Below are 19967 nucleotides of genomic sequence, written 5' to 3'. Positions count from 1 at the left end.
AATAAATTACTATTTGGTGTGTATTTTTAAAATAACACATTTGCTATGTAAACTTGTCAATGATGCACAAGGCAAGAATTGTGTGCTAAACACAGGAGAGATGTTATACCACTAGTATCCCCCCCATGGTTGTCTTCTCACAGGTCTTTGTTGCCTTCATAGCCGTTGATTAGCCGGTTCAGTTATTCATAGGCTGGTGTATTTTAAACACAAAACGCGTTGTTTTTAAACACCCAATCTACAAATAATGGATTTAATTCCACAGTAGCATCTGTTATAGTTGGCCTATTTAAATTTTGATGACAAAATTGAGCTACAAACAATATTTTTTAATAAAAAAGTGTAGCTATAGTACTGTCAGTTGAAACGGTTACCATGGATGTGGTTACTAGGGGGTTCGTCCACTGTTTTCAGCCATGTTTTCAGCCCGAAAACGCATTGTTTTTTAACACCCAATCTACAAATAATGGATTTAATTCCACACTAGCATCTGTTATAGTTGGCCTACTTAAATTTTGATGATAAAATTTAGCTAAAAACAATATTTTTTAATAAAAAGTGTAGCTACAGTTACTGTCAGTTGAAACGGTTACCATGGATGTGGTTACTAAGGGGTTCGTCCACTGTTTTCAGCCATGTTTTCAGCCCGAAACGCATTGTGTTTAAACACCCAATCTATAAATAATGGATTTAATTCCACAGTAGCATCTGTTATTGATGGCTTATTTAAATTTTGATGACAAAATTGAGCTAAAAACAATATTTTTTAATAAAAAAGTGTAGCTACAGTACTGTCAGTTGAAATGGTTACCATGGATATGGTTACTAGGTGGTTCGTCCACTGTTTTCAGCCCGAAAACGCATTGTTTTTAAACACCCAATCTACAAATAATGGATTTAATTCCACAGTAGCATCTGTTATAGTTGGCCTACTTAAATTTCGATGACAACATTTAGCTAAAAACAATATTTTTAATAAAAAAGTGTCGCTACAGTTACTGTCAGTTGAAACGCAAACATGGTGGAGAGGCCCTAGCTAAAATGTCAACTAATATCCCACAGATTTTATCCAGTGAAACATTTTCTTACAAAAGTTAAAGCGTGACATAGATGTAAATTGTTCCTTCTGCGAACCACATCCTGAAACTTGCTCTCATTTATTTTGGTCCTGTACATTTACATGTGAATTGTGGAAAGATGTCAATAATTTTATACTTGTTAACATTTTCTCAGATTTTGCACTGTACTATAGAAATATTATATTTGGTTGCTATGATTACAATGACAGAGACAGTAATGCATTTTTTCTTATTAATTTAATTTTAATTCTCGTGAAGTTCCACATTCACAAGTGTAAATTTACCCAAAAAAAAGCCTAATTTCTTTGTATTTATGAAAGCAATGAAAAAAATGATTTTATGCAATATCTTTAAAGTTTTTAAGTGAAATTATTGTCATACTCTCGCGTGGTCTTTTTTTAGATTATTATCTATTTATTTTATTTTTTTATTGTGTTTTTTTTTTTTTATGTTGGTTTTGTTTCATTTCTGTTGTCCTTTTATGTTTGGCACAGCTCTTTGTTTATGTTTTTTCTATGCTTCTTCTGTATGTAAATATTTGTAATGTTTTCTGCTGTTACTATATATACTGTCATTTTGAAATAATAATAAAAAAAAAAAAATGGATTTAATTCCACAGTACATCTATTATAGTTGGCCTACTTAAATTTTGATGACAAAATTGAGCTAAAAACAATATTTTTTAATAAAAAGTGTAGCTACAGTACTGTCAGTTGAGACGTTGGTTACTGGTTCGGTCTCGTACAAACACGGCGGAGACGCCCTAGCTAAAATGTCAACTAACATTTTTTTTATTTATTTTTTTATTGAAGAAAATTAATTTACAAACATTAAGTCATTATAATCTAAACTCAATACTTCTAACATACAAGGCACTAATTGGATAGGAAAGATAACTTAAATTATAAAAAAATAATATAATAACAAAAATAAAAGAAGGGGTAGAAAATAATTCAAGGAACAAAAAAGAAATGCATAAATAAATAAATAAATAAATAATAATAAGACTGCACTCTTCCACAGTAGCTCAGGGGTCAACATCATGTTCAGTTCTTCATAAGATGTCAATGAGCATTAGTGAGGTCAAGGGTTAACCTCAGACCTGTCAACTGAGTTTCATGTCTATGGATTGAATTTATTCACTATCACAGGTAGGAACACTGATAGTAAATAGTAGAGATAACTTGCATGCAGCTAGTTATCTGATAAACTGATTAAAATATACTTCATATTTGATGTTGCTAACGCTTTAGCTCATGCTAGCAGTTTCCTCCACTGTTTCAGACATATTTTCAGCCCTGTATTGTGACATTAGTTACATAATTAAGTATTTTACTGTGAGATACTTAACCTATATCACTCATACATGTTTCATATATCTTTGTTCAGCACGTGGGCTACTTATAGAGCATCCAGTTCTCTCATAAGTAACGTTAGCTATATTAGCTACATGATTAAGCTAGAATCAAATCAGCAGGAATATTGCTAACCAAGTTATAGTTATTGATATAACAAAGCAACATATTCATTTACAGTTGTTTTTTTTGTGTAAGAGAAATGTAATGTGATGATTTTCTCTTTAATCACTTAAATAGTTTGAATCCATACACTAATTAATTATATAATTATATATATAATGTAACAAATGTTAGATCATTTGGAGGCTTGCTATTTGCATCCCAGGATATGTCATGAGAGAAAAAGATGGTAAATATATATTTCATGTTTGTCAAAACAAACCTTCAAAAAAAAAGCCTGCAACAATAGCTTTATATATGTATTGGTTCAATTTTGCATATCTCTGGTTTGTTTTCTTCTTTAAGCCAGATGTCCACCGTGGATCTTAGTGATTGATTGATATTTCTCCGCTTTGCATTCAAATGTGTGAGCGCCTATACATGACCTGATGAGATGTTGGACTCTGATGACTGCACCTTGTCCCTGGACAACCTGTTTTTTGAGAGACCCATTGTCCACAAAGTGTGAGTACAAAGAGATGCCCCACATCCCTTTCTTTTCTTTCCTCTCACAGCCGAATTAATGTTTTTTTTCCCTCTGGATTGTATTTGACAGAAAGCCACTGCACCAGGAGGTCAACCCATGGCAGCTGGAAGTGCCTCCATCTCTTTCTCAGCTTCCAGACACTCAGGATATGCAGAAGGAGGCAGAGTCTCTCTCTACCCTATACAGTATGTTGTGCTCTGGATTAGGTTGAATTCCTTTTCACTTGACTTGAGTAAACTGCTCCGTATCTGGCCTATTGAAGCCCTATTAAATTTAACTGTGTGACTCACTGACACGATAGCTTGAATAGACTTGAAACCTTTTTCAATTTCCCTTGGCTTGCGTTAACAAACTGGGATCTGGGTCTTATGATATATTCTCATAATCATTAGTAACTGGAATGGTAAATTCCCTGCTCTAAATTATTTTCATTGGCAATCAAAATAGCAAAATTGTCAACCTTAGTTTTGAGAGTCACACATAAAAGACACAGCTACCAACTTTGTTTGATGAGACCTTCTCTCCCTCTTCAATATTGCTCACAGGTTTCTCACAGAGACCCAAGACATTCCTGCCTCCTTTTAAAGGATCAGCTGGCCTTAAGGTTTTACCATCAAAAGTCAACAGTTCTTACAGTTATAACAATGATGAGAAAGAGATTGAGGAAACTCAGGGTGGCAGCAATAACACCAGCACCAGTACCAGCTTTTGGGGAGGTGAAGGGTTCAGGGATTACGCTCAGGGTTCCCACCAGAGTGGCAGAAGTGGAGATGAAACCCCGCAGGACTCTGGTCACGTAGCCATCAGCAGGAGGTGTTTGTCTCTGGACCGCAGCAAAAGCCCACCTCTACGGAGAAGGCAAGTGTCCGTTGTTTGTCAAGACAACATTTACATGATTGTGAATTGAAATGTTTTAAGTCTCCCTGTGGTACATATTTTGAAAGATAAGAAATCTCCACTTGAGGGCGGTAACAGGTTTCTGACTTCAAAGCATTTAACTGCCAACGATTGATATTTGGCCTTGAGGCTCTAAAGAGCAGGCCAACAAGGATGTTTCTCTCCTTGGAGGCGGATGCAGAACATAATTTAAAAAATGCTTAAAGGGACTATTTGTAACTTTCAGAAATGCTTCTTAACAGCGACACCTGTGGCCGTGAAATCAACGAAAGTCAGCGTCGGGCTCGCGCTTGCTCGCTCTAAATATACCTGAACGAGCATCGCTCAAAACAGTGAGGCGACACACGTCAGCTAAAAGCACAATATCACTCTATATTTCAGCTGCTTGGCAGTAATGTTAGCTGACCAGACGAAGGTCTCTCCATGAACATGATTTAGACCTGATCCTAGTGTTGGCTTTTCCTGCCTGAGTGCAGGCTGAGGCAACGGGGCTCTCCAGCGTGTCTCCCTGCTCTCTCCGCCCGCAGCCGGAGAGAGCAGAGGAGACACCGGCACCCGGTCGGTAACGAGAAGACAACGTAAATCTCTGTAGAGCTCCGTCACTTCACAAGACACGGAAAACCTCTGTTGGTCTGGAGGAGCTGCAGCAGTTATTTCTGCACAAACGTCCCCTGTGCATTCACTAGATATTCTCAGAGCTAAACTAACTCTTCTGCAGTGTGGAGTGAGCGCGCGTTCACGTCTAGAGGTGGAGCGAGCTGAGCTGTCTGAGTGAAGGAGAGTAGGCAGAGGAGGAGGGTACAGTGGCTACACGCGAACGCGCATATGCGAGCACGCATGTGTGACGACCCGCTACATTTATGCGCGTACAAAGTTACAAATAGTCCCTTTAAATTAGCAGGATTAATGTTATGCTCAATATAAAAGCCATTTTTCCAGTTTTTCGCTGTCCAAAAATGTAATGCAGTTCTGATTGACTCTTTAATCCCTCAATTTGTTGGAATGTAGAGGCTTGATATTTACATCCGTTGATAGTTCATAGGAAGAACATGAAAAGATGCTATACCATCCCCCATAGGCTTCAAATAAGCCTCCAAGCTTGCAGCAGCAACAATAGTTTTCCCCTCTCTCACTCTACCTTCCCTCTCTATCAATTCTTTATTCCCTCCGTCCCCTCCCCTCCTTCCCACAACAGCTTGTTCAAGGTTCAGGTGTTGAACAGTGGAGGTGACTCGTCAAACCCAAATGACCTCAGAAGCAGCGGCAGCAGCAGCCAGACAGCATCCAGACCTCAAACTTTTCTCAGTGCGGTTACCATGGCGACAGTGCCTCCTCCTCTTCAGCCGCCACGGGCGACAGTTAGCCAGGCGTCTCCTCCTCTCTCCCCCAAGTCCCCCTTCCCACCCCCTCCTCTGGGCTCATCTGCAGCGAGTGGCCGACCCCCGCAGAAGGCGGTACATGCTGAGATGCAGGACAAGGGCACAAAGAGAGCCTTCGTTCCGCCCATGACGCCTCAGCCGCTTCTTATACAAGGTGCTGCACCGCATTGACACAGTCACAGACAGGCGCTGTGCTCATAGTCTTTGACTGGTTCAACAAATAACACTCATATAGCTGCTGTAAAGTGGTGCAGCTAATGAGCATGCCCGTGTCTTGCCACGGCAGCAGCTGCCACATTGTGTTTGGGTGTGATGAGGTGAAATGAGGTGAGCTCCCCCCATTGACCACTCCGTTGTAATGCAACATGCTGGTCACTAGGTGGTGGATTGTAAAACAGTAGAAGCTGTAGAGAGTAACAGTAGAAACCTTTTTAACCACATGTAGTCTACAGTCATTTCTGCAGTTTTCCTGTACATTCACTACAAAATATAAGTGATTTTATCCCCTATATAAATGTTAAACATTTCACATTAACATCAAGGTGGAATGAGTGAAATCAGTGAGCGTGTGACTGAAAATGAAAGTATGTTATGTTTTGATTGTGCACATTTTAGGGTCATCTGGGTCTGGAGTTTTGCGACCAGTTTCTGAAATCCGTATCCTTTTTGTTGTTTTTGTGTTTGAAATTGTTAGACAGTGTTTGAACTGCGCTAGATTGCTTGGAATGTAATGTCACAAGTAATGTGGTTTGATTTCCTGAACCATGCTAACGCAGCAGCGAAGTTCAGATCCGTCTTCAACGAGTTCCCCTTTTTCAACTACGTTCAGTCCAAAGCACTAGATGATGTAAGCATCTCGATTATGAATATGAATCATTGTCTTGTTAGAACCTGTTAGATCTGAACTTGTGACTGTGTTTATGTTTGGTTTGTTCGCAGGTTCTTTACACGGGTAAGAACTTTGTGGCATGTGCTCCTACTGGATCTGGTAAAACGGTGCTGTTCGAGCTGGCCATCATTCGTCTGCTAATGGAGACGTCAGAGCCCTGGAGAGACGTCAAAGCTGTCTATAGTGAGCATAATATTGTGTAGACAACATTAATACGCAAATTTGTGTTGACACAAATTATAATTTAATCTAAAAAGTTGTATTTTCTAGTCTCAGTACTGGGGGGGAGATATTTCCTACCCAGAAAGTTTAGAAGAATTCCTGAAACTGTGTTATATTTTCTTAACTCCCAAGACTTGAAAAATGAATAATAATATAACTGATTGAAAACACAAAATACAGATCTGATATAAATTACTGTTTATACACGTTGCCAATGTGAACAAAGCTTGTGCTGTATAAAAATTCAAGCAGGGGGCAGAAATCCTATACCCAATGAAATACAGCTTAAACAAAGTCAGTGGAGAGCAACAATGCTTCAACCCAATACACATGACTGTAATCATGCACTGGGGCTTTGAATATTTTTTTTCTTCTGACTTGCCGAGTGTATCATTTCCAGAATGTTTTGATTTTTGATTCAGTTACAGATGTAGGGTGTTTCTGAGGAGCAAAGAAATGTCTTGTAAAATGATTCACTGTTTGTTGTTGCCAGTGGCCCCCATCAAAGCGCTCTGCAGTCAGTGCTTCGAGAGCTGGAAGAAAAAGTTTGGTCCTCTGGGGCTGAACTGTAAGGAGCTGACGGGCGACACAGAGATCGATGACTTCTTTGAGATTCAGGACTCCCACATCATCCTGACCACGCCTGTGTGTGACACTGCATCCTAAAATTAAGGGAGAGGAATAATGAGAATCAAAAATCAAATGGCGATCGGAAGTTTCACTTGAATAAGTAATGTTGTATATAACTTTTTTACAGGAAAAATGGGACAGCATGACAAGAAAATGGAAGGACAACTGTCTGTTGCAGCTGGTCAGGCTCTTCCTTATCGATGAGGTCAGATACTTTGTTCACAGGCCCCTTTTTTTCAGTGTTCACAGTGTCTCATAATCTGCCTGCATAGTGGTGGATGCTCACTGTGCACTCGTCTGCCAGAAGATGTACTCTCTACAGTGTTCTTTATTATGCCACATTGCATGACGGCACATCATTAGCCTCTGCCCTCAGCACTTTATTTCACTTGAGGTTAGCCATTAAAAAAAATATAGTACATTATGTTCTTGGCCTATGTATTATGAGAGTGCATACACTATGTAGTTTTTTCCAGACTGAGATGCACCTCCACATATCAGTGATGGAATACAGTGATAAAAGACAGCTTAATTTTATTTTAATGACACATCAACATCTCTGAGGAGCCTTAAAGAGGTTTTCTAAAGCCAACTGTAAGATGGCACATTTTGTTCTTCCAGGTGCATGTGGTGAAGGATGCGACCCGTGGTGCCACCCTGGAGGTTGTGGTGAGCAGGATGAAGGCCGTGCACGCCTACAGAACAGCACAGAACCCAGAAGCAGGCCTCTCCATGAGGATGGTGGCTGTATCGGCCACCATACCCAACACCTCTGATGTAAGTGGTTGAGAAAGAGAGCACGGCAGAAATTTGGTTATGATAAGAGAATTCAAAAGGCAATGAGGGGCAAATTTCTCTAAATGTTATAAATCATAGATAAATCGGTTACTTGGAGTCTGCTGTTAAGTGATTAAGTAAGAAAAAAGCATAAAAATAGCAACAGATCAAGTAACTCAGTAATCAGATCATTGTTATGTCTGCTCTATGTTACTAGATAGCGGACTGGCTGTCTAATGAGAGCGGTCCAGCCACATATCTGGACATGGACGAGAGCCACCGTCCGGTGAAGCTGAGGAAGGTGGTGCTGGGATTCCCCTGCAGCCCGAACCAAACAGAGTTCAAGTTTGACCTGTCGCTCAACTATAAGATGGCCAACATCATACAGACGTACTCTGACCAGAAGCCTGCGCTAGTGGTGGGTGGGGAAGCTGAGCCAAAGTTTCTTCTTTTTCTTGCTTGTGCGTTTGCTAGGTCTCTTCATGGTCTAATACTGTTTTTTTTATTAATCGCTAACAAGCATTTACCTATACTTGAGATACTTTTTCTAAACTCTTAACACAGCAACACACATACATCAAACTTTCTACAAATACCTACATACACTAACTCTATCAAAACAACTTACAGTAAATCAGCTGTTTCTACGATCAGTTCATTCAAAAAAAGCTTTTTCAATATAGCGTTTGAGCTGCTGTTGTTGCAGAAATAGAGGCTCTGTTCTATATGTAAGGTTTTGAACATTAGGTTCATGTCTGGCAGTGTTGTGTGCAAGCATTAGTAAATAAGAAAGATCCATCATTTTCATATTGGATAAGCTTTTATGGAAAGGAAATTTAAACATTTTAGAAAGATGTGAATTGACTGCATATTCTGTGAAAACATGAATTGTGTTTATGGTATGGTCCACAACAGACAGATGTTGAGCCAATTGTGTTTAGAGTTTTGTGACTACAGATTGGACAAAAGCATGTTAGCGATTGTGAAACACTGTAATTATGTTATTCTGTAGTTTTGCTCTACAAGGAAAGGAGTCCAGCAGTCAGCCACAGTTCTGGCCAAGGATGCTCGGTTCATTATGAGCGTTGAACACAAGCAAAGGTATGTTTCTTACATGTTCTCACGTATGCAACTATTCATAAACACATAAACAGTTTGGTTAATTTCACTGAAAGCTTGATCTTCTTGACTTTTTGTTAATTTGTAATTTGTTAAGGTTGATGAAATACGCAAACTCTATTCTGGAGTCAAAACTGAGAGGTGAGTCCCCTTTTTAAACCTAAATGTCAAGACACACCAGATGCAGACTCAGTCCAGACCCAGTAAGAAAGCACATGTTCATTTGATTGTGGCTCTAATTATCGACTGTCTGACATTATTTGGTGTTGTGTTTTTGGTCCAGATCTGGTGATGTTAGGAGTTGGCTACCACCATGCAGGAGTTGACCTGTCCGATAGGAAGTTGATAGAACAGGCCTTCACTCTGGGAGACCTGCCTGTCCTCTGTGAGACTTTGTCACTTGTACAGTTTTATCTCTGTGCTGTAAATGGATATGTGACTATATAAGTGTGCAACCAGATCGTGTGTTTTCATTTTAACGCTGCAGACATAAACAGGAAAGACAAGTGTCACAGGTTACAACAACTGAGCCGTTCAGTATTTCACCCATATCGTGTTGAAACATTGCCCGAGCTTTGTAACTACTACTAAAAGGAAATACACACTGCAGAGAGTATGACTTAAAGTTACATTTACTGGTATGTTTTTATGCCAATAGCAATATACAACATTTTCCTATCCATATTGACTGATATAGTAACAAATAAGATTGTGAAACCTTTATTCTGTTTGAATAATTAAGAGACACAATAATGACCACAAAATGGCATTTCCATACAGCAATAAAGATAATCTTAGACTGACAATAATATCGCTGTTCATATCCACTGATATTAATCGTATGCCGACTTCTTGGTGTATCTCTTATCAAAAGTAGAAACCAGAAACTTTACCACACTCTAGTGCAAAACAATCAGAAACTTTTAGCGCTTGCTGGTACAGTTTGAAATTAAGTTTTTTGTATTGTATTTCATGGACACTGAATTTGTGCCTGTGGTCTTATTCTAAATCCCATAGTTACCACCAGGACTCTGGCCATGGGGGTGAACCTGCCAGCTCATCTGGTGGTGATCAAATCTACCATGCAGTATGTGGCAGGCTCCTGTGAGGAGTACAGTGAGGCTGACTTGCTGCAGATGATAGGCCGCGCAGGAAGACCACAAGTAATGGCAGAATAATAATAGAATACTTTATTATTTTTCTTGCCTCCCTTATAGCATTGATTTTTGAAAGAGTACCATTAACTTATCTGAAGGTCTCTCGTATGGAAATAGTATTTGTTTCAATACAGTTCATGGAGTAAGAAAGATAGCAACAGCTAGTTTTAGTATGATGCACAAACTAAATACCAACTTTTGTTTTTTCTTCCTCTAGTTTGACACGTCAGCGACAGCAGTGATCATGACCAAGTTCCAAACTAAAGACAAGTACATGAACCTTATGAATGGGGTGGAAATCATTGAGAGCAGGTACTACAGCTCACTCACTCGACATTCTTCTTCTTCTTCTTCTTCTTCTTCTCTCTCTGCCTGTCTTTCTCTGACTCATAGGAGCTCCCATGGGAGAGAGATTGTTACAGAAGTACATGAGGTAACAGTATACTTCCTTTCCCCAGCTTACACTGTCACCTGGTGGAGCACCTGAATGCTGAGATTGTTCTCCAAACCATCAGTGATGTCAACATGGCTCTGGACTGGATACGCTCCACCCTCCTCTACATCAGAGCCCTCAAGAACCCCACACACTACGGTCAGAGCTCAAAACACAACACAAACACACCGAACATAATCTGTATCAGAGTTAGTGTCCAGTTCCTTTTTGTCATGACGTTAAACATACCATGTATGTAAATGTATGTAAAACCAGTCAGTGCAGTGTGCCTCAACTCCAATTTCAGGTTTCTCCGCCAACTTGGACAGACATGGAATCGAAGCAAAATTGCAAGGTGGGCTACAACTGTTTTAACTCTATTTGAAGTCACTAACGCAGCATGTTGCTGTTAGGAGGATACTCTATTGATGACTTTAAACCACTGTACTGAAGCCACTAAGCTTTGCTTCTGTCTGTAGTCTTGACTTTTTGGGTTAATTATGCACATTACTAACTAACTCTATTGTAGTTTAAGGTGATTGCTTGTTTCTCCTCTCATAGAACTGTGTCTGAAGAACCTGAACTCTCTGTCCTCCATCGGTCTGATCGACATGGATGAGGACATCAACATCAAACCAACAGGTAGGGAGGAGAAATAAGTTAATATTCTTAACTTGTGTTCAGTGCCGTGAATGACATCTGCACCTTTATCTACTCTTCTTTTTCAACTGAGCTTTAAAACTGTTAAGAAGTTTTGTTTTTGTTCTCCACAGAGGGCGGCAGGTTGATGGCGAGGTACTGTGTTGCCTTTGACACCATGAAACAGTTCAGCAAAGTGGATGGCACTGAGAACCTGTCTGACCTGGTAGGTTTCCTTAAAACTGCACAATGTATTTGATTCAAATGCAAATATAGTGACATGTTGTATTGTTAGGTTGGTTTCCTGCAAAAGGGGAATTATTTTAACTATCATTACGGTAAGGCATTGCATAGAAAGTACTGTTCAGATCAAAAGTGTCTGTATGTTCAGATTGAGTTGGTGTCGAAGAGCCGAGAGTTCAGCGACATTCAGTTGAGGATGAATGAGAAGAGGTCGCTGAACACCTTGAACAGGGACAAGAACAGGATCACCATCAGGTCAGACACATTTGTAAGGTTGACAATTGCATTTATACAGCATCACAACACCTGTTTTTAAGCTTCTGTGTTTTTCCAGGTTCCCCATTGAGGGAAAGATCAAAACCAGTGAGATGAAAGTGAACTGGTAGGTTTATTCATTCAGTGCTTTCTCTGTGTTGAATAAAAAAGGAATACTGGTTTATTAATTTTATTGCAGAATATATATGATGGATTTCTTATGGAGTGTGCACGATATATATCATGTCTTTATTGCCTTGTCTGTAGCTTGATTCAGGCTCAGTTGGGTTCCATCTCAATTCAAGAGTTTGGACTCACACAGGACACAGCAAAGATCTTCAGGAATGGGATGCGCATCAGCAAATGTATGTTTGGTAAATCCGGGATAACTAATAAACAAAGTGCTCTCTGTTTAACTTTATATTTTTTTAATCGTGTTTTGATCCCAATCAGGCCTGTCAGAGTTTCTGAGTCACCGATCCAAGACTGGTTTCTCTGCTCTGCTCAACTCCCTGATCCTGGGAAAGTGCTTCAGAGCCAAACTTTGGGAAAACTCGTCCTATGTTTCCAAACAGCTGGAGAAGATAGGTGGATACACATTAGCATAGTATAGCATTTTTTATCTAAGCAATGTAAATATAGTACTAGAATGAGGAAAAATCTCTACGCTAGTTACTACATGATGAATTAAACATTCTTCCTATTAGATGTAATTAGATGTACATGCAATTTCATACTAAATATTAACCTTTTAATACACTGTGGTTATTCAGGCCAGACCCTGTCAACTGCCATGGTGAACGCTGGACTCACCACTTTCGGCAAAATAGAGCAAACCAACCCCAGAGAGCTTGAGCTGGTCAGTCTGTATAATATTTAAAAAAATAAACATAATCCAAAGTATTTGATTCAAACATTATTTGAGCTGGATCAATGGCAAGCTTATGTTAAGTGAAATCTTGTTAATACCTTTCATTTTTGCAAAAAATTATCTAATAATGATTGTGTAGAGCACTTATATATAATTTCTAACTATTTATTTTATTCAGATTGTCAACAGACATCCACCGTTTGGCAACCAAATCAAAGAATCTGTCATTCATCTCCCGACGTATGAAGTTACTTTGGAGCAGGTAAAAACATGTCGCAGAGTTTTATTATCAAAGGGACAAGTACATTATTTTATGTCATATAAATCACTTTTTGTTGGTCAGACGTTTGAGCTATTATTGCGAGCGAGGTTTCATTGGTTAGCTCTGTTATTCTTAAATGCTTCTCTTTAAAGTTGTTGGTGTATTTTGTAGCTTTCGAGGTACAGCTGTGCTACAGCGGAGATTGTGGTGAAGGTGAACCTTAAAAACCAAGCACAGCTGCTGTCCAGGAGAACGGCTCCAGACAACCACTATGTCTCTCTGATTATTGGAAACTCTGACAACACTGTGGTCTTCCTACAGAAACTCACGTGAGGAAAAAAAACAGTTCACAGGCTCCCACCAATTTTGTGTTGTCTTACCCTCTCGTTCTGTATAATTCTGCCACTAAATCAGAACACAGACCTTTCACCATTATGTACAAAAAGACAGCACCTGGTTTGAGAATATATAGCATATTGATTTTGTTTGTTTTCCAGGGACTTGGTGCTGCTAAAGTGTGGCAGCTGGTCGAAGAAGATTGAGGTGGGAAAGGCCTCGAAAGGAGAGGAGATCAGTGTCAATCTCATCAGCTCGCAATATGGTAAACCATGGAAATACCTTTGCATTTAATATAAAAAAAAAAATCATAGAAATAAATATACAGTATATACATCAACTATATTATAGAGGGGAATAACAGTATGTGTCACGGTTGGTACAAACAGACAGTAGAGTCAAATGCAAGACTCGAAAACACAGGGCAGGTAGAATGAAAAGTCTTGACTTTGCAGCAAGGGTTTGGTGCACAGGAATGCAGTCCAGAGTCAGAAAAATCACTAAGCTCAGGCTGAGTGGAAAAACACAAAAAAAGGGGTCTAAATACGACTAGGAATACACGAGGAAAAGGCTGGAACGCTGACTAACGCAGACAAGGGGGCCACAAAAACTAAGGGTGCGTTCCAAATCACATACTTTTTCTTTTTACTTTTAGTACATACTGCAGCTGCCTTCACAAAGTACGTACTGTTGCATGCAGTATGTATACAATTCAGACATACTACTTTGTCTTAACATTGCGCCTTAAACTTTGACCCTCTTGCTAATATATCCGCTGCGCAGAGGATTATGGGTCAGAATAGGCAGAAAAGCATGCTGGCTTGCGTACTGCAAAATATGACCGGATGTAGTAGGACATCCTGGTATTTTTGGCATACATTTGACATACTATGTATTGGGACATACTAAATAGTATGGTAGTATGGGTATTGGAACACAGAAAAAAATAAATTCACATGGAAGGAAGACTAATGAGGCACATGAAACTAATCAGGGCGGGGCAGACACACAGGCAGGAAACACACAAGGGCAGGAAGTGAAGTTATCTGAAACAAGAAACAAGATGAGTATTTCAAAATAAGACAGGAAACACTATACAAACCTGAATGAATGACACAAAACAAGGGGAAAACCCAAGGAGCAGGGCAGATCATGACAGTATGATGTGTTGTTCAGTACAAGGTTCTTTATTTATAAATTGAACAATTCACCATGGCTTATGTTCAACTATGTTGTGCAATGCAGTGTGTCTCTCATCTAGAAACTTGTTGTAAAGCGTTATTGTTATATGTGTATCACTGAGAAGCAAGTGTTTCAAGCTAAATTATGATGCATTTACTGTATATATTGGTCTCTTCCTGTCCTATAGTGGGCCTGGATATCCAGCAGAAGTTCAACGTCTACTACAGCGGAGCCAGGAGGTTTGGAACTGATAATCCATACAACATACCGTATGATCCGACTGGACAGAGACCGCAACTCTCTGCACTGAAACCACAGTCTACAGATCAGGCTGCAACTCAGAGGCAAAATGCCACATCTTCTCCAGACCAAGGCACTACACTGTTTAATGATGCTGAAATTGTGTATATTCATATAGAATGTCTTCAAAGGATGGTTGATATTTGAGATGTGTTTTTTTTTCCTCTATTCAAATGTGACAACTTTACAATCAGATTTGGGCAATAAAAGACAGTGCAACCACTTCTGCAAGAATAAGGATCTCTGTGGCCACGACTGCTGTGAGTACAATCACTCATCTTTCACTGTGTTACGTGCATTTTTGTGCACTTAAGTGCACCTGTGCTTTGCTTCGTATGGCTGTCAAGATTATAGAGGTCTTCTCTCCACCCTCAAGGTAAAGTTGGTGTAACTGTGGCACGGAAGAGGTCAACAGGTCAAGAATCCAGTTTCTCTTCCTATTTGAGCGACCTGAGGAGCAGGTGTGACACACTCGCGCAGACTCCCGTCAAACGACTCAAGGTGAGGAACAAAACAGATACGATTTTTTGGAGTCCGTCTAAGCCTGCATCACATACTCTCAACATTGCAGCCATCACACAAAAAAAAAAAAAACAGTTGTTGAATTGAAACGAATAAACAAGAATCAGTGTGTAGTTATCTGTGATTAATATAAGGCTGTGCTATCCTACAAACCTCATCCAGGATAGAATGATGAGTGCACTTATGTAAGATTTTGTTTCTCCAAAAAAACACTTAATGTTGAATCTGCAGAAGAAGGTGATGAGTCACCGCCGAGTCACCACTGGTTAAGATAAGATTGGAAGAAATGTCAAGGATACAAGTGGGGAAGTTGAATTGTTGCAAAGAAAAACAAGAAATACCAGCCACTATGGTGACCAGCCACTATATGGCACAATATATGTAACATAGAACATAATTGTTATACATGAACAGCTATTATACGGTTTAGTATTAAGATATGAGAATACTATTAAATAGGGCTGCAACTTATGATTATTTTCATTGTTGATTATTTTCTCAATGAATTAGTTGTTTGGTCTCTAAAAATGGTGAAAAATGTGGATAAGTGTTTCCACAAAGCCCAAGATGACGTCCTCAAATGTCTTGTTTTGTCCAAAACTCAAAGATATTCAGTTTACTGTCACAGAGGAGTAAAGAAACCAGAAATTAACATTTAAGAAGCTGGGATCAGAGAATTTTGAGTCTTTTCTTAAAAAAATACTCAAACCGATTAATCGATTATCAAAATAGTTGGAGATTGATTTGATAGTTGACAACTACACGTTTAATCGTTACAGCTCTACTATTTAAATGTATGTGTATTAAGTATGTGCATAACATATATACCAGAGAGTCTAGGCATGTAGATATACACTTTAGAAAAGCTATTTATAAACACATTTTGTTGTGTAGAATATGCAAATTAAATACAGTATGTGTGTTTCTATGCTCATTCTATCCAGAACTCCAGATGAGGCTGTCGTACTGTATGAATAAATGTGCAAGATGCATGTGCATTGTTGTGCGTTTTTATACGTCTGTACTAAATATAATCTTTTATGAATAAGGTTACTATACTTTCACAAACAAAAGTCTCTTTCTTATCTGCTTATAAGTGCATTAAAAGAGTTTATTGTTCTGTTTTACTGAGCTGAATGAGTTATGTTTTATGTCCTCAGATGAAAATGAGCGAGGAGTCTGCGTCCGTCAACATGCAGGAGTTTGCTTACAAACCCAAAGAGAGGCTACCTACTGTTTCCTGGTACTCACAGTTACACTGACATTTTAGACTTTGATTCATACGTGCAAATATTAGAATAAGTCCCTCAACAACTACTGCAAATACTGGAAAAGTGTGACTATAAAATAAGTTTAGTGTCAATAAAATATGATGGCCTTATGCTGAATTATATTAATGTCCTATTTTATGTGATGAAGGTACGGAGGAGGTCACTATGTAGCTCCAGTGAGACCTCGCACTGAGACTGTGGATCTGACAAGAGAAGACTGCGCTCAACTGCCAGACATCGTTCATCCGAACGACTTTGACAGCGGTAAACAAGTTAAAGATGATGACTTTGAACTCAACACATTCCCCAACATTTTAGGGTTTAACAATCACATGATCTGTGACTATTTTTCTGTCTCTTATACTCAGATTTTGATGACTATGTGGAGGACATGCACAGGATGACGGAGGAGACCGTCCAAACACCTGCTGCATCTCATGCTCACCATCAAAGTACCGTTAAACAACTTAATTCATTACGCAACAGACCATACTGGTGGTTCTGCATGTTTTAGCACATTAATTGCAAATCTCACATACTTAACATACTGCCAGTCATATTACAGTGCATAGTATATGGGTTTCAGTCTCTTAGCCATTGCCATGAGACACAGACATTTAACTGTGGGGGCCAGAGCATCCATGACTGCACCAACAAAGGGAGAAACAATGTGCGTTTCACACAAAACATACATCAGTGCCTGATAGAATTACAAAAAAGAACGTCAGTAATCTCACAAAATATATCCCAAAAAATATATTAATAACTTTTAAATTATTTGTTGTAAAAAAAATAGTAAAGTAAAGCATAACAAGAAAAGACTTTACATAATTTAATAGGCATTTTTTGTGGACATAATTCAAGGAGACAACATTTAATATGACAAAATTGAATTGACCCCAGTGATTTGAAGGAGGAAGAAACGCAACTTTATATCTAGCAGAAGGCGGATAAAGCAAAATTAATCTGGCAGAGAGAGAAGTAATAGTTTGTTTATGTAATTTCACTGAAATAATATTGTATATCATATATGTTGGCCAAGATTATCGTCTACACCATCAACTTTGAAGTACTTGCCTGCTCAAGTTTGTAGTGAACGGTAGAAAATGAAACAAATTCACCAATTATGGTCTTTATACTCTTTTTTTCTTGAATCCAAGAAAGCCTAAAGTGCAGTAACATCCTTTTCATTTAATTAATTTGTGTTTAGGTTCCTCAGTGTGGATGAACACAGGAGTCAGTGTTGGTGTGAGCCAGAACCACAAACCGCTTCTAAACCAGATGAAGACAACCAGCTCGGCTTACTCGAAGAAGTCCACTACGGCGTCAAACCAGGGCGCTCTCTGCAAAAATGCTTCATTCTCACACATACCGACCGTCAGCTTTGACCTTGGAGATGAATGGGACGACTGGGGCGACTTTGATGACGAGAACTTGGTGCATGCCAGCGAGACGTCATTGGCCTTGTGTCCAACTAATGCTAAACCTCAAGTCCAGCAGTCTGTTGACTACAACGTGCCAGGTAGAGGGTAGTTTGAATTGCATGTAATTCAAGAGACAGAAGAGGGAAGTCAATTTGTTTATTTTTAGCTTTCCATACATCTCGTTAAGGCGCCATTGTAACACACACTCAGTCATGTTTTCACCATCTTTGTATACCCTACCTCAGGCATGATTATGAGGGATTATGTCTCAACCATTGTTATGATTTTGATTAGCTTACCTTTGTTTTATGTGTAGGCTTTGCTGCCACATCTGCACCAGTATTCCTCAGTCACTCACAAGTCAAACCCCGTATAACCACGGCCAGAACACCGCTGAGGTAAGGCCAGACGCACAATGCACGAATTATCTCCAATTAAGGTGGCAATTCTTTTTTTTTTTAAAAATCAGAAATCAAATAATGTGTGAAAATTTCGTCTCAGATAATACAGAATCGTCCACTGAGGTTTTATATTGCAGTTAAGACAGTAAAAACATTTCTCATATTTCTGTGTTTAGGTCGATTTCACCAACTTTAAGTCCTAGATTCAGAGAACCAGGACCCTCACTGGGTACAGTCAGACCACAGAACAGAATCACACTCGACTGGAATAAAAAGGTATGTGTGGTATGCAGAGATCTGTGCGTGTGCTACTTGTGCAGTTTAGTGGCTACATTTAAATACACGGAGAATACTATTGTTTACATAGTTTCTTTTGTTGCATTGCGTTTTGTTTTTGAATTATTTAACCCAGTGAACTGTGGAGTGCTCCACCATGTAAAAATCTTGAACATCTTACTGCTTTCATAGTTTTCACCTAATAATGTTTTAAATGCGTCCCTCATCTACATGGATACATTTAGATGTCAACAAAACAAATGGCAGAAACCAAAATGCATTATTAGTGTTGCTCTTTGCTGAAAAGATTTTCTCTGTGTGGACAGGAATATTCTGTTAATGTATTAATAGCAAAAACCTCACTGACTCACAGGTTAAGCTTAATCAAAGGTGTTTGACTTGGCACATGTGACACTTGCTTCCCTTCCTCCTTTTTGCAGAGACCAAGCATATTCAGAGAGGAGATCACAGTAAAAACACCAGAAAACCTCCCAAAGCAGACTGAGACTCACGTGGCCCCACTTACCAGAAGGTTTGATTTCTTCTCAACAATGAGTGTCCCGTCCAACACCAGCTCATCTGTCAACAGAAGGTAGAGGAAAATATAATGACAATGCTTTTATTTTGACTCATTACAATATTCTTTCCTTAGTACATTATGAAAATAATCCCATTGTCAAATACACTTTCACTAAAGTACTTCCCTCTTTTTTCCCACACGGTATATTCAGCACCAACTGCAAAGAAGAGGATGCTTTCTTTGGGATATTTGATGGTATATTTTAGAAGCACTGCTTGTCTCACTGTGACATGAATATGTTGTTACATGTTGTTGTGTTTTCTTTATGTTTGTGTTCATATTTCGTTAACCAGTGAGCTTTACATGAAGAGTTGTAGACTGTTTTAAAGTCAAGTTATTATATATGTTCATATTGTAAATGAGACAAATTGTTTCTAATGTTAGTTCTAATTGTTACTAATGTAATTTATTGATTTATTTGAATAAAATATGTGTTTATTGGGTGATTCAGTACAGAATTTGGAGAGTAAATCAGCTTGTTTAATAATTAGAAGTAGCTTTGTGTGTTCATCCTTTGATGATTTAGCACATATTCTACAGGTAATTCGTCAATGGCCATGAAATCAGCTTTATTTATTTATTTATTTATTTAATTTGGTGAATTTTTAATGTAAATAAGATAAGATATTCCTTTATTAGTCCTGCAGTGGGGAGATTTGCAGTGTACAGCAGCAAAGGGGATAGTGCAAAAAACAAGATGCATCAGCTAACACAGTAAAAAAAGAGTTAAACAAAGTGTAACAAAATATGAACCATTTAAATAGAAGGAAGTATAAAAATAGGAGCAGTATATACAATATTGACAATAAACAGACTATT

At 38.7% G+C, this 19967-nt stretch overlaps 1 protein-coding gene across 5 annotated transcripts; it reads left to right on the top strand.

The window, feature by feature from the left end:
• Positions 1–2105: 2105 nt before the first annotated feature.
• Positions 2106–19594, top strand: hfm1 (helicase for meiosis 1). Of its 5 annotated transcripts, none has more exons than XM_037787112.1 (40): positions 2106–2230; positions 2903–3061; positions 3153–3268; positions 3629–3941; positions 5176–5513; positions 5975–6016; positions 6136–6206; positions 6299–6431; positions 6964–7115; positions 7228–7305; positions 7722–7877; positions 8095–8295; positions 8890–8978; positions 9094–9137; positions 9280–9381; positions 10014–10159; positions 10371–10465; positions 10612–10745; positions 10894–10941; positions 11148–11228; positions 11360–11451; positions 11617–11723; positions 11803–11850; positions 11991–12088; positions 12177–12311; positions 12497–12582; positions 12773–12856; positions 13028–13185; positions 13354–13457; positions 14562–14747; positions 14869–14934; positions 15051–15175; positions 16357–16439; positions 16616–16731; positions 16836–16919; positions 17678–17989; positions 18208–18289; positions 18469–18568; positions 19009–19160; positions 19300–19594. In XM_037787112.1, exons 2-40 carry the CDS (start codon positions 2991–2993, stop codon positions 19352–19354), a joined length of 4683 nt encoding a protein of 1560 aa, XP_037643040.1. In that variant the 5' UTR covers positions 2106–2230; positions 2903–2990; the 3' UTR covers positions 19355–19594. The 5 variants fall into 5 exon arrangements, with proteins under 5 accessions (XP_037643040.1, XP_037643038.1, XP_037643042.1 ...); XM_037787110.1 differs by having other exon boundaries at positions 19006–19160; XM_037787111.1 differs by having other exon boundaries at positions 2127–2230; positions 2907–3061; positions 19006–19160.
• The last annotated feature ends 373 nt before the right edge of the window (positions 19595–19967 follow it).

This window comes from Sebastes umbrosus, chromosome 12, assembly GCF_015220745.1.
Source record: "Sebastes umbrosus isolate fSebUmb1 chromosome 12, fSebUmb1.pri, whole genome shotgun sequence".
NCBI lineage: Eukaryota > Metazoa > Chordata > Actinopteri > Perciformes > Sebastidae > Sebastes > Sebastes umbrosus.
This window is presented reverse-complemented; position numbering and strand designations above follow the sequence as displayed.